This window comes from Oncorhynchus masou, chromosome 9 (assembly GCF_036934945.1).
Source record: "Oncorhynchus masou masou isolate Uvic2021 chromosome 9, UVic_Omas_1.1, whole genome shotgun sequence".
NCBI classification, from domain to species: domain Eukaryota; kingdom Metazoa; phylum Chordata; class Actinopteri; order Salmoniformes; family Salmonidae; genus Oncorhynchus; species Oncorhynchus masou.
This window is the reverse complement of record NC_088220.1, coordinates 30,777,557-30,792,007: the sequence shown is the minus strand read 5'-3', so window position 1 is coordinate 30,792,007 and position 14,451 is coordinate 30,777,557. Positions and strand designations below refer to the sequence as shown.

The 14,451-nt window shown below is 45.3% G+C and overlaps 1 protein-coding gene across 2 annotated transcripts in view; it reads left to right on the top strand.

Moving 5' to 3' along the window:
• mcf2a (MCF.2 cell line derived transforming sequence a) overlaps positions 1 to 14,451 on the top strand; it is a 29,519-nt gene that overhangs the window by 7,808 nt on the left and 7,260 nt on the right. The window contains exons 2-20 of one of the 2 annotated variants that reach the window (XM_064973757.1): positions 4,739 to 4,807; positions 5,066 to 5,180; positions 5,639 to 5,729; positions 7,236 to 7,355; positions 7,456 to 7,572; positions 7,774 to 7,923; positions 8,074 to 8,189; positions 8,281 to 8,395; positions 8,570 to 8,689; positions 8,947 to 9,138; positions 9,420 to 9,611; positions 9,864 to 10,035; positions 11,349 to 11,428; positions 11,682 to 11,767; positions 11,869 to 11,935; positions 12,018 to 12,133; positions 13,712 to 13,781; positions 13,896 to 13,988; positions 14,160 to 14,252. In XM_064973757.1, the coding sequence (XP_064829829.1) occupies positions 4,739 to 4,807; positions 5,066 to 5,180; positions 5,639 to 5,729; positions 7,236 to 7,355; positions 7,456 to 7,572; positions 7,774 to 7,923; positions 8,074 to 8,189; positions 8,281 to 8,395; positions 8,570 to 8,689; positions 8,947 to 9,138; positions 9,420 to 9,611; positions 9,864 to 10,035; positions 11,349 to 11,428; positions 11,682 to 11,767; positions 11,869 to 11,935; positions 12,018 to 12,133; positions 13,712 to 13,781; positions 13,896 to 13,988; positions 14,160 to 14,252 (2,174 nt within the window). Of the gene's footprint in view, positions 1 to 4,738; positions 4,808 to 5,065; positions 5,181 to 5,638; positions 5,730 to 6,283; positions 6,335 to 7,235; positions 7,356 to 7,455; positions 7,573 to 7,773; positions 7,924 to 8,073; positions 8,190 to 8,280; positions 8,396 to 8,569; positions 8,690 to 8,946; positions 9,139 to 9,419; positions 9,612 to 9,863; positions 10,036 to 11,348; positions 11,429 to 11,681; positions 11,768 to 11,868; positions 11,936 to 12,017; positions 12,134 to 13,711; positions 13,782 to 13,895; positions 13,989 to 14,159; positions 14,253 to 14,451 lie in introns of those variants that run through there. The other variant, XM_064973758.1, reaches the window with a different exon arrangement.

The window sequence follows — 14,451 nt, the reverse complement described above, 5'->3', positions numbered from 1 at the left end:
AAGATTATTTGTGTAGGAGAAATCGCTCCGTTTTGTTCATCACTTTTGGATAAGAAACAAAAGAAAATTCATTCACTACAATGCCAAATTTTTTTCCAAATGAACTCCATAATATCGACAGAAACATGGCAAACGTTGTTTAGAATCATCCTCAAGGTGTTTTTCACATATCTATTCGATGAGAAATCATTCGTGGCAGTTGGGTTTCTCCTCAGTAGCAAACGGAAAAGTACTGCAGCTGGAGATTACGCAATAATTGCAACGGAGGACACCACGCGACCACCTGGTAAATGTAGTTTCTTATGGTCAATCTTCCAATGATATGCCTACAAATACGTCACAATGCTGCTGACTCCTAGTTCCTCCACAGCCATATAAGGAGTCCTTGCCATGAGGCGGTTTCAAAAAATGCGTCACTTCCTGATTGGATTTTTATCTGGGTTTTTTCTGTAACATCAGTTCTGTGGCACTCACAGACAATATCTTTACAGTTTTGGAAACGTCAGTGTTTTCTATCCAAAGCTGTCAATTATATGCATAGTCGAGCATCTTTTCGTGACAAAATATCTTGTTTAAAACGGGAACGTTTTTCATCCAAAAATTAAAATAGCGACCCCTATATCCAACTGGTTTTAAAGACAAACCTCTGTTCTATTAGATGGAGAACTCCTAATTCATTATAAAACAGGATGTATATACATAACACTTTTTTCCAGCAATAAGATAAGATCTGTGAGGCTTTTGAAGTCATGGAGTAAAATAACCAGAGTCTTGTTGGAAGACTATTGCATGCATTTGAGCCAGCTTCAACCGGTTGGCTAATGATGATGTTGAGCAAAAAACACATGGCTGCCTCACTTCGGCTTTAATCCACCAGGACTCCTATCACCCTGCTCAGTAAACAGACGCTATCACAGATCACCTGCTAAGGCCAGCCCTGCTTTACCCTGGGCCTTTAATCTGTCTGGCTGCCTGGGAGTCTATCGCAGGACCCAGCCATGCTTAGCAAACACTACTCAGTGAACTCACCTGACTCTAGGCTTTGGTGCTTGGATGCTTTGACGAATTGAGTCAGTGGGAATAATTGTTTCCTATCTGTGGGGCTGCCAAGTAGAAAGCATAATTTGTAGGTTCGGTGTGTTGTGCATCTTGTTTAGCAGGCCAGGCAGAGACAGAGTGATTTACGTCATGTAATGTGTGGTACAGAATGCAGATTGTAATCGGAGAGGGGCCTTGGTGGATACTTCCTGGGATCACAGACGAGCACGCATTTCCAAAACACTTCAGCCTGCCTGCAGCACAAGCATTCTCCCTCTGATCTAACACTATACTGTCTGAAGTTATGCAGGACAGGCGACTGTAGTGTGTTTGCTGTTATGTTTATCTGTATTGTTTCGATTGCTTGTCATCATATCTAGATGACGGATATTGCCCCTTTTCTCATTAAATTAAATCAAATGTATTTATAAAACCCTTTTTTACATCAGCAGAGGTCACAAAGTACTTATATAGAAACCCAGCCTAAAACCCCAAACAGCAGATGTAGAAGCACAGTTGTTAGGAAACACTCCCTAGAAAGGCAGGAACCGAGGAAGAAACCTAGAGAGGAACCAGGCTCTGAGGGGTGGCCAATCCTCTTCTGGCTATGCCGGGTGGAAAGAGTTCTTCAAGATGTTAAAACATTCATAGATGACCAGCAGGGTCAAATAATCAGTGGTTGTAGAGGGTGCAGCAGGTCAGTACCTCAGGAGTAAATGTCAGTTGAATTTTCATAGCCGAGCATTCAGAGGACGAGACAGCAGGTGCGGTAGGGAGGATAGAAACTAGAGTCTGGGGAGTGGCTCTGTGGCCCTGTCCGACGATACCACTGGACCGGGCCAACAAGGCAGGATATAACCCCACCCACTTTACCAAAGCACAGCCCCCACACCACTAGAGGGATGTCAACAGACCAACTTACTACCCTGAGACAAGGCTGAGTATAGCTCACAAAGATGTCCTCCAACGCACAAGCCCGAGGGGTCGCAAAACAGGACAAGATCACATCGGTGACTCAACACACTCAAGTCGGGTAAAGTGAAAAATCTTGGCACGATGTGATGCACCCTTCCTAGGGACAGCATGGAAGAGCACCAGTAAGCCAGTGACTCAGCCGCCGTAATATGGTCAGAGGCAGAGTATCCCAGTGGAGAGAGGGGAGCCGGCCAGGCAGAGACGGCAAGGGCGGTTCGTTGCTCCAGTGCCCTGCCATTCACCTTTGTACTCCTGTGCCAGAATACACTCAATTATAGTTCCTACTGAAGAGATGAGTCTTCAGTAAATACTTCAAGGTCTCAGAGTCTGTGTCTCTGACATGGGTAGGCAGACCGTTCCATAAAAATAGAGCTCTATAGGAGAAAGCCCTGCTTACTTTCTAGGGACAATAAGGAGGCCTATGTCTTGTGACCGTAGCACACATGTAGGTATGTAGGGCAGGACCAAATAGGAGAGATGGGTAGGAGCAAGTCCATGTAATGCTTTGTAGGTTAGCAGAAAAAATGTTGAAATCATCCCTCTTCTTAACAGGAAGCCAGGCTAGCACTGGAGTAATATGGTATATTAATATGAATAAATCGTATCTTGTGTCAACATGAATAGTTGAGAGATGAAGAGATGACAATGTGAATGATTATAAAGGCTGTATCACATCCGGCCGTGATTGGCTGTCCCAGAGGGCGGCACATAATTGGCCCAGCGTCGTCCGGGTAGGCAGTAATTGTAAATAAGAATTTGTTCTTAACTGACTTGCCTAGTTAAACAAAGGTAAAAGTACTTAGCCTAGTAGTTGTTGTTGATGTAGGCTGTACAGGAGCTACAATTTATACAGAAGTACACACTATGAACCCCTTATCAATCATTTATAAACTGCTTATACATACCACATGTGGCCTTTCCTGGCCATGGAAACATTAATTATTACACAGCCAGTCCAGGATATCCATTTTGAACCTGACACTAACCAGTACCTGACAGTAACCCTACTCGATGGCGGTGTGTGAATGGCCCAGCCCATGTCTCTGTGTGTGAATGGCCCAGCCCAGCCTGGCTTGGCCCAGATCATGCCTCTGTGTGTGAATGGCCCAGCCCAGCCTGGCTTGGCCCAGCCCAGCCCATATCTCTGTGTGCGTGTGAATGGCCCGGCCCAGCCTGACTTGGTCCAGCCAATGCCTCTGTGTGTGTCAGTAACACTCATGAAATATTGACAAGAGATCAGCGGAACTCATTACTGCTACCCACGCCGACCCCCTGCCTGACACAGTTACCCCCGACGACAACGTGGAAAAGGACACTGTAGCCTGTCTTCTCTTGAGGGGTCTGTCTACAGTGGCCTTTCTCAATAGCAAGGCTATGCTCACTGAGTCTGTACATAGTCAAATCTTTCCTTAAGTTGGGTCAGTCACAGGGATCAGGTATTCTGCCACTGTGTACTCTCTGTTTAGGGCCAAATAGCATTCTAGTTTGCTAAAGTTTTTTGTTTTTTTCTTTCCAATCTGTCAAGTAATTATCTTTTTGTTTTCTCAGGATTTTGTTGGGTCTAATTGTGCTGTTTGTGAACAGAGCCCCAGGACCAGCTTGCTTAGGGGACTCTTCTCCAGGTTCATCTCTCTGTAGGTGATGGCTTTGTTATGGAATGTTTGGGAATCGCTTCATAATCTTGATAATGTACATTATTCATAAGGGATGGTTGGTTCATGGGAATCAAGTGGTCTGTTGATCGGTTGCATAAACTTGTCAACAGCAGAGAACTCTATATGACTAGAAATTACTTTTAACATGTCTACTTTAGGGCTATGTAATCCTCGTTACTCGAGGTTGTCACGGATCCCTCTGGAACTTATTACGCACACCTGTCCCCTGTTCCCACTGATGAGTACTTGTATAAGTGTGCCCTTTGGTTTCCATTGGGCTGTCGATTATTGTTCCAATGTCCGTTGGTCATGTGAGTACCTGTGCTTTGTTTTGGCTTTCGTGCCGCTTGTATTGCGCAGATAATTACGGATCTCGTCCCATGTGGTATCATTGTGCGCGTGTGTTATTGTTTCGAGGTAGTTCTCAATCTTTTGTTTGGGTTTCAACCCTGTGTTTTGTATAGTGTTCGTCCCCGTGCCTTTACACTGCACGCCATAATTTGTGTACAATAAAAAAACTATTACGCATTCCTGTGTCTTTCTCCCGATCCTTCATGCCAACGTGACAGAGGTGAACTCAGTCTTCACTGTGGCTTCACTCATACCACTATTTGATTGTATATGTACAGTATATTACGGGCAGTGTTTTAGTCCTGTGAACTGTGTTGAATGTGTAATGTTATGAGAGGAGAGAGTAATGCTGCCTGCCACCACAGCGGGCTGGATACAGTATATGACTCCATGCTGCCTCTCCCCTGGTGACAGGAGAAGGGAGTGGAGAGGTATAATGACGGCCTCCTGCTGTGCTAGCCTGGATGTCACAGTGGAAAGATGTTGTCCAGACCCGCCTCCGAATGATTGACTGACTTGAACCACACAGCTGAGAGTCTGATACCTTATCACTAATGTTGATGTTTTTACATACGACCACTGGGTGGCAGTAAATCCCTCTGTTAAATCATCATGTTATGTAAGATCACCATGGGTTGACACTTTCAAAGAGGCCTCTGACTCCATTGTTCTAATATCTCCCTCTTTCTATCGCTCTCTCCTTCTCCTCCTTCCCGCAGAGGTGTCAGTCCCTATGAGTATGAAGGAGGTGGACGGCTACATTGAAAAGCAGGTGGCCTACCTGTCAGGTGGGACGTCTTTACTCAGGAATATCTATTTTGGGTTCATAACCTCTGACCTGTGTTAACATTGGCTGTGTAGATTCAGGCGGTGTCTATGACCTGTAAAAGTAGGAGTGACATGTAGAAACTAACACTGACAAAGCTGTTCTCAGTTCATCCAACATTTTACAGACTACTTAAATGAGGGGTCAGCAAAGAACATAATATAATTGTTTAGTACACTGTTGAGTGTGATAGTTCATATGAAACTGTTTTTCTTCCCAGGTGGGCGTGGTGAGGACTCCAGCGTGATTATCACCCTCCCAGAATACTCTGCTTTCAGCGACATTCCGGAGGAGTCTTTAGCTAAAGTCTTAACATACCTCACTCTTATACCTCGGTGGGTGAACCAACACAATAAACTACCTCCTACTATTCATCTCTCTAGCCCTCCCTCTCTCGCCTCATAACTTTCTCTGCAATGCAGTGTGTGCCTGCTTTAGTCCAGAGTTAGTATTCTTTGCAGATATGGCACTAGATGCTCTTTGTCCCTCATCTATTTTGATGTCCTCTGTGCCAGCTCAGAGCAGGTATATCCTAGGGAGGAGGGATCGTATCATTGGACGTGGACCAAAAGGGGAGTTTGGGTTCAGGTCAACAGAGTCGATGAACATCCCTGTAAACAGATCTAATGTATTCACTGCAGGCTTTCTTTCTGCACCAAAAAATACAAATTGTCTTTGGCTGTAGTTAGCTGTCAAATCAACTTAGTATATTATATTTGACTAGTAAAAGTATACATTTGTTAAGTGAAAAGTATATGTGTTCAAATAATACTTTTATTGCTTGTGTTTGCAGAGCACGACAACCAGGTGTAAAATTCATCATCATTTTAGACAGACGACTGGATACTTGGACCTCAATCAAAACAGCACTTGCCAGAATTGCGGTGAGCAATTGAACATATGATTTGCTGCTATGGCAAAAAAACAAAAATCCAGTTCAGAATTTCAGCACTCGACAGACTGGACGTCAGTGGGGAGCTGTCCATGGTGCTGAATTGCCCAGCGCTCAGTTCCTGCTGTTTTGTGATGGTCTCGTCTCTCGGTCTTAAGTTCATTAATTAAAATACTTCGTCGTGACGATATCTGTCAAATACTGCAGTTGCTTTGTCACTGTTTATTATTGCTCATGAATAGTTTTCAAATAAAATGTTCTGTACTCACTGTATGAAACTTGAGTACCGTGGCAAGGGAATGAAGATGCATTAGCCAGCACTCAATTACGTGGATATTACCTGATGACGCTATATTACGGCGCACAATGAGAGGAAGAGATTGCAGACAGCGCTGCCACCCTCATCGTCTCAGCAGCGTTGATGCTGCGGCTGTGGCCCCGCAGCCAAGTAAAGGGAACCAGTAGCCGACATTGGCACCGATTAATAAGCTTCGAGACGGCGCCATTTAGAATGATAGCATGATCGTATAAATGGCTGTAAACACAATGGCTGTGAGTTACCAGCGCCGAGGATTGCCCAGGATACGGAGGAGCCCGGTAACACGCTTTTTAAATAGTTTGATTTATTGATTAAAGAGTTGTGGTCAAGTTTGGGTGGGCGCAGGGTGAATGCGGCATCGCTCACTGGCTGCAGCTGAAGCATTAGCACTGCGGTGCAGAGCCTGATTTTAGCCTAGTCATGCAATTGATGCAGCAAGACAGAGAACGATGGCTCGCTTATGTGAATGCAAACCCGACTGCAATATTTAGCATGTTGAGCTTGAAGGGCAGTGTGCATGTTTGAAGTAACCTAAAGCGAGATTTAGATGGCGACGTCAAATGAATATCAGAGCTCTTTGTGGAATAATGAACATTTCCCACTGTTTTATGTCGATGTCCTATGCATATTTAAGTTTTAACGGCTGGCATCTTGAATTATACCAAACCCATATGTTAGTAAGGCTAGACCTGCATCACCACAGTCATGTGATAAAAATGGGTGTGAATTATTTTTCAAATTGAGCTAATAAGATTGTCATCCTAAATGCTCTACTTGTGATGTCTGCTGCTGAAAATCGCTCTGAAGTTCAATCAAAGCCTCATCCCTAAATAGAATTCAGCCTACCTACTGTCTCTTCTTGGTTAGTGAAGCCATTTTCTATTGACAACAACTTCAATACACCTGTGATAGGCAGGATAGGTCCAGCTTTCCTCCTTTAATGGACAGTGGGTCAGACTGAGAGGCTTTGTCTGCCTGAGCCGGATTGCTTGTTAGTGCTGTCAATATGTCCATTCAGGGTGAACAGATGATGGCTATGCATCCAGAAGTCCCTTCCTTTCATAGTGAACAGATTGGCCTGGTTTTGGGTAAAAGGCAGGGTCCAGGGTTTGTCAGAGCTCTAGATCAGGGCTCACTGTCCATCAGTGATGGTGTCCCTCTTTCCCCCCCTGTTTCCAGGCCTCCTTCCCTGGGAACCTCCACCTGGTGCTGGTGCTGAGACCCACCAGCTTCTTCCAGCGCACTGTCACAGACCTGGGCTTCCGCTTCAGCCAGGAGGACTTCATGCTCAAGATGCCAGTACGGCAGATTATTTACCAAATCCAACACTTCACCACACATGTACATAGTACTAAACGCAGTCAATAATGTGTCCATTATTATATCTCTCCTCTATTAGGTGGTGATGCTGAGCTCTGTGACAGACCTACTGAGATACATTGATGAGAATCAATTGACCTCAGAGTTTGGTGGAACCCTGGATTACTGCCACAGTGACTGGATCGTCCTGAGAACAGTACATACATACTTTAAACTTACATACCATCAATCATGCAGCGACTCAGAACCCCAGCACAAATGTTACAACATGTCTGATGTGGCGAGACACATTCAAACTTGGCCTGTATGTCTGCACCGTTCTGAGTGATGACGTCAGAGTATAAATGTAGAAACACTGTGATGACGTCCCTGTGTGTGCTCTCTGGCTCCCCTCCAGGCCATAGAGAGCTTTGCGGTGACAGTTAAGGACATAGCTCAGATGCTGCAGGCGTTTGGCACAAAGCTGGCAGAGACAGAGCTGCCAGATGAGGGCACCGCCATTGTACACCTCCTCTCAACCCACACTGACAAATACAGGAAACTCAAGGTATAACTGCAGCACTCCGTTTCACACACCTTTTACGCTAGGCTCTATGATAATGTGTGACAGTCTCGTATCAGCGGCAGACTAACTGAAATCTAGTCTACATTGACCCACTGATGTTTTATTGCCATTTTTCTTGTCTGTCTTGTACAGGAGGCAATATGGTCTGTATCAAAGGAGGGTCGTCACCTGCTGGCTAGCCTGGAGGCCTCTGGGAGAGAGGAGGATTCACTATGGGATATCAGGCTGGACTGGGAGACTGTGCAGAGGTATATAACCTCAGAGGGATAATCATGCTACCGTCTGCCTAAATGTTATAGAGTGGCCATATAGTACAACCTATCTCTCGCTGGTCTTCAGGCTACTAGCCCAGCTGAGGGACATGGAGGCAGCCTTTGACGGCTTCTTCGAGAAGCATCATCTAAAGCTCCAACAGTACATCCAGCTGCTCAGATATGAACACAGCTTCCAGGAGGTGAGACCGACCGTTTACGTCATGGATGGATTGTTGATGAATTGGCCTATGCCGAGAGGCAACTCTTGACGATACCCATGGGGTGTACAGCTCGATTGGATATTGGATGAGGTGTTTTGAAGTTGGGATGTGCATATGTATGGAACTAATGTCTCTCTCTCCTCTTGTGGTCAGATGGAGTTGTCTCTGGAGCGTCTGGCGACCCAGGAGAGGGAGGTGTCGTTGTCAGGGGAGACGCTGACTCAGACAGAACAGACACTCAGGGACCTGGACAGCCTGGAGGCTCACGCACAGGTCAGTATTGACCTTTTACACGCTCCCTCATCAGATCAAGGACACCAGGACTACACTTAGTGTATACTTCAGTCTCAAGACCTGACCTACAAATGGTGGTTGGCAGAGATCGTCTTCTCTGGGTCTCACTTGCTTTTGGTAACAGCATTGGCTGTGGAGCTAGGATTGAATTGTATTTTCTATGGTGATACTGTATGTGTGTAGACCTCCTGCATGTTATTGTATGTAATTGACAGTGGTGTCCTGGGTGTTGCTAGGAGGAGATGGCCCGTGCCCAGACCATCATCCTCCATGGTCACCAGCTGGCAGCCTGTCACCACTACGCCATGGCCCTGATCGTGCAGCGCTGCAACGAGCTACGTCACCGCTGTGACACGCTCAGTAAGGCTCTGAGGGCCAAACACACACACCTCTCCCAGGCCTACCAGCTGATGCTACGCTTGGATCAGGTAGAGGACACACACACATTTATTTACACTAATACACACAGGTGAGAACACACACAAACACAAACAAGCATTTCGTTACACTCGCAATAACATCTGCTAAACACGTGTATGTGACAAATACCATTTGATTTGAGTATTTAGCTGCTGATCTGCGTAGATGAAGTGCTGGCACAAAACCATGCACTGAAATACATTTGGTTACCTTTATTCTCTGTCAAGTGCTGACGCATATCTGATTATGATTGGTCAGTGTGCATGACATTGTCTCGTCCCCACCATAGGCCCAGAGTTGGTGTGACGACGGGGCCTACTTGTTGGCCCAGCAGCTGGTGGAAAAGTTCCAGTCTAAGGAGGGGGCCCAGGCTGCTCTGAAGGACATAGACAGATTCCTGGAGGGGGCTCCGTCTCTCCTCAGCTCAGGACCTGACCTCCTGGCCGTGGAGTTTGAGTCTGTCCTCACCCCAGAGATACAGGTTAAACACCAACCAGTGTCTCTCATTCACAAACAGCTCTATGGTTTAAAGAGAAAAGCCCTCTAATGCTTCTCATGAACCATCCGTGTATAATCCATCATAAGGCGTTCTATACACATAATACATTACATAACTATAAAAGCCTATTTAGTGAACACTGTTCCACTATAACACTGTTTTGCTGACACACTGCACGTTCTGGCTCCTTATAAATCCTCTAAGCCCCCCCCCTTCTTTCTTCATCCTCCACAGGTCCAGATAGGGAAGACATTTGAGAAGCACACAGCAGTGCAGGAGATGATCCACAACAGACAGGTCTGTCTGAGGAAGCTGGCTGATAAACATGTCCGTCCCATTCAACTGGTGGCCCCCCGGCCGGAGAACCCACCCCGTTCCAAGTCCCCACTATTCTCCCCCAAACATGGTAAGAGGAGGTAGTGGACACACACGCACTTGATATTCAGGACATTTGTCACAGTAGATTAAACAACATCAGACTGTATAGCTGACTGCTTCGGGCTAGAGAGGTTTACAGTACATGTTTCATCATCCAGCTGTCCACAGCCCAGGGCTTCACACATGTCCCTCCAGCCCTGCAGTGAAGTAGTCAAAGCAGCTAACTACAGGATCCAGTAATGAGGAAGCCCACAGTGTTTGTGCTCGACCTGAGTTAAAGATCTACTTGTTTTGGCCCAGCAGTATAATCAGTCCTTAGGGATACTGGGGCGGCAGGTAGCCTCGTGGTTAGAGCGTTGGGCCAGTAACCGAAAGGTTGCTAGATTGAATCCCCGAGCTGACAAGGTAAAAAATCTGTTGTTCTGCCCCTGAACAAGGCAGTGCACCCACTGTTCATAGGCCGTCATTGTAAATAAGAATTTGTTCTTAACTGACTTGCCTAGTTAAATAAAGGTTAAATAAAAAAATAAAAAAGTGAGGATAGGACATCCAGGTCCCACAGGACCTATCAAACCACTACATTGTCATATCGCCACATGCAACTGCTCTTTGTAGTGATGGCGCTATTGGGTAATGTAGTGTTAGGTAGTGTCAACTGCTGTATCGTCATGGCTTCATCAAAGCACATATACTATACTCATTATTAACATGTTATCCAGACAGGTGTTGTGTTTTATCACCATTATTAACGTGTTATCCAGACAGGTCTTGTGTTTTATCACCATTATTAACATGTTATCCAGACAGGTCTTGTGTTTTATCACCATTATTAACATGTTATCCAGACAGGTCTTGTGTTTTATCACCATTATTAACGTGTTATCCAGACAGGTCTTGTGTTTTATCACCATTATTAGCGTGTTATCCAGACAGGTCTTGTGTTTTATCACCATTATTAACATGTTATCCAGACAGGTCTTGTGTTTTATCACCATTATTAACATGTTATCCAGACAGGTCTTGTGTTTTATCACCATTATTAACATGTTATCCAGACAGGTCTTGTGTTTTATCACCATTATTAACATGTTATCCAGACAGGTCTTGTGTTTTATCACCATTATTAACGTGTTATCCAGACAGGTCTTGTGTTTTATCACCATTATTAACGTGTTATCCAGACAGGTCTTGTGTTTTATCACAATTATTAACATGTTATCCAGACAGGTCTTGTGTTTTATCACCATTATTAACGTGTTATCCAGACAGGTCTTGGGTTTTATCAAAACACATAGAAACGTACATCATTATCAACTTCAGCTGAGAGGTCATCTTTTGCAGGGGTCGACGGTTTGAAGTTCTCCTTCGATCTATCACTTCCTGGGAAGAGAACGTCACGGAAAAGCCCCGGCTCCAGAAAGGTGAGATGGAGGAAAGGATGACGTAAACGTGGAGAAATTAAAGAAAGTGAATAACCACAGTGGAGAAAGGACTTTAAACGCTGCCGCAGTTCACACACCTCACTATGAATGTCACCGTGGCAACAGTACAGCGGTGATGTTTACATTACAGTTAGTAATCTTTCGGTAGTCATAAAGGCTTGAGGATTTCCTTCTTTCATCTGTTATCTGAGGATGTTAATCCTGGTTGTCTCTGTTTTGACCCGTGTCTCAGATTGAGGTGATGCACGACTACCAGGAGAATAGGAGCTCCCTGCTCTCCAGCCTGGAGGGAGAGGACAGCCCAGACCTTCTCAAACGGTCTGTCTACTCATCCTCTTTATAATCCCTCTGCAGTCTTCCTGATTCCTTATGTTCAGACCTAATACTAATGAGGCCCTCTGGCCCTGTCACCTCAACAGTCACGTGATGAGGGAGCTAATCGAGACAGAGAGAGTCTATGTGGAGGAGCTGCTGTCAGTGCTGCTGGTGAGAAGATACACAGCAGCGTTTCACCATTTCTGGATTACTTCAGAATTCTCTATGCTGATGTGTGTGTGTGTGTGTGTAGGGATACAGGGGAGAGATGGAGAATCCAGGCCTTTCAGGGCTCCTGCCTCCTATCCTGCAAAGTAAGAAAGACATCCTGTTTGGAAACATGTCTGAGATCTACAACTTCCACAGCAGGCAAGGACACACATGCACGCACACATATATCCTGTGGTTTAGAGGAAGGATCTCCTGTCTCCTGTACACTAGCTACACTGAGCAAAAATATCAATGCAACATGTAAGTGTTGGTCCCATGTTTCATGAGCTGAAATAAAAAAAATCCCAGAAACGTTCCATTCACACAAGAAAAGCGTATTTCTCTCAAATGTTGTGCACAAATTGGTTTACATCCCTGTTAGTGAGCATTTCTACTTTGCCAAGATAATCCATCCACTTAACAGGTGTGGCATATCAAGAAGCTGATTAAACAGCATGATCATTACACAGGTGCTGTTTTGTCACACAACACAATGCCACAGATTTCTCACACTTTGAGGGAGGTTGCAATTGGCATGCTGACTGCAGGAATGTCCACCAGAGGTGCTGCCAGAGATTGTTAATTTCTCTACCATAAGCCGCCACCAACGTCGTTTTAGAGAATTTGGGAGTCCGTACAACCGGCCTCTCAACCGCGGACCACGTGCATGGCATCGTGTGGGCGAGCGGTTTGTTGATGTCAACATTGTGAACAGAGTGGTGGCGGTAGGGTTATGATATGGGCAGGCATAAACTATAGACAACGAACACAATTGCATTTTATCGATGGCAATTGAAATGCACAGAAATACCGTGATGGAATTGTGAGGCCCATTGTGAGGCCCATTGTGAGGCCCATTGTGAGGCCCATTGTGAGGCCCATTGTGAGGCCCATTGTGAGGCCCATTGTGAGGCCCATTGTGAGGCCCATTGTGAGGCCCATTGTGAGGCCCATTGTGAGGCCCATTGTGAGGCCCATTGTGAGGCCCATGTCTCTTAAAGTATCTGTGACCAACAGATGCAAACTGTATGTGTTTTCCCAGTCATGTGAAATCCATAGATTAGAGCCTAATTTATTTATTTAACTTCCTTATATGAACTGTAACTCAGTAAAATCTTTGAAATTGTTGCATGGTGTGTTTAAATTTGTTCAGTATACAAGCCAGTTTCCTCTATCCAGCTGTGTGAGTTAGTTCAAGTGTTTATTAGTGGCTCTGTCTGTATCACAGGAGGTTGGTGGCACCTTAATTGGGGAGGATGGGCTCGTGGTAGTAACGGGAGTAGAATTAGCGGAATGGTATCATGCATCAGACATGGTTTCCATGTGTTTGATGCCATTCCATTCGCTCCATTACGGACATTATTATTATGAGCCGCCTCCTGTGATCTGCATTCTCTATATCCTGTCTGCTGGTCCTGCTCCCCTGCTGGGCTGAATGGCTTAATTGAATGACTGCACGAGGCCCTAAGCCAATTAGAGCCTCTCTAACTGGTGTTAAATGTGAGTTGCTCAAACAAGCATTTGATTATGCAAACGAGAGAGGAAACTTGCAGACACAGGGGGCTCAGTGGCACAGCTGTGTGGGTGACCCCAGTCATTAACTATGGATGAGGGCAGGACATGGGGCCTACTGTGAGGCTGACTGTGTGGTGATGGTTGCTGCTGTGTGTGGTTTGGGTATGACCTATTGACTTAACATGTCTGTGACCTCTGACTCATGATCTCTTGCTTCGACAGGGTGTTCCTGCAGGACCTGGAGGGCTGCCTGGAGACCCCAGAGGGAGTAGGGGCCTGCTTTCTGGAGCGGGTGAGGAAAGTCTATAGTGTGTGTGTGTGTGTGTACATGTCTGTGGTTGTTTCTGAGCAATGTCTTAACCTACATGGATGGTTGGTCATTGGAAATGTTTGTGTGTATTTCCAGAAGGAGAATTTCCAGGTGTATGAGTGTTACTGTCAGAATAAGTCTCGCTCTGAGTCCTTGTGGAGGCAATTCTCCGACTGTGCCTTTTTCCAGGTGAAGCCTGTTTCTGTCTGTCAGCCCACTACTGCTCCCTATTGATACTTAGCCATAATATCCATTTTTTTTAATGGCACAAAATGACATATTACTTTAAATAGATTCACGGTTGTGGTAAAGCAGTGTTAAAGCCTTCCCAATCTTGTCCCTCCTCGACATATTCTACAGGAGTGTCAGAAGAAGCTGGAACACAAACTGGGCCTGGATTCTTACCTGCTGAAACCAGTACAACGCCTTACCAAGTACCAGCTACTACTGAAGGTATGACACACACACCTCTACCCAGCACACCATGCCACTATTACAGTGTCTCTATAGTAGATAAAACCATGTGGAACCTTTTATCATAATTCAATGTCCCAAAATCCTGTAAATGGTAACAGCACTCTTACATAACCTAGCTCTACAGAGGGACATTCGTTTCAATGAATTGAATGCATAACATTAGGGATTACAGATT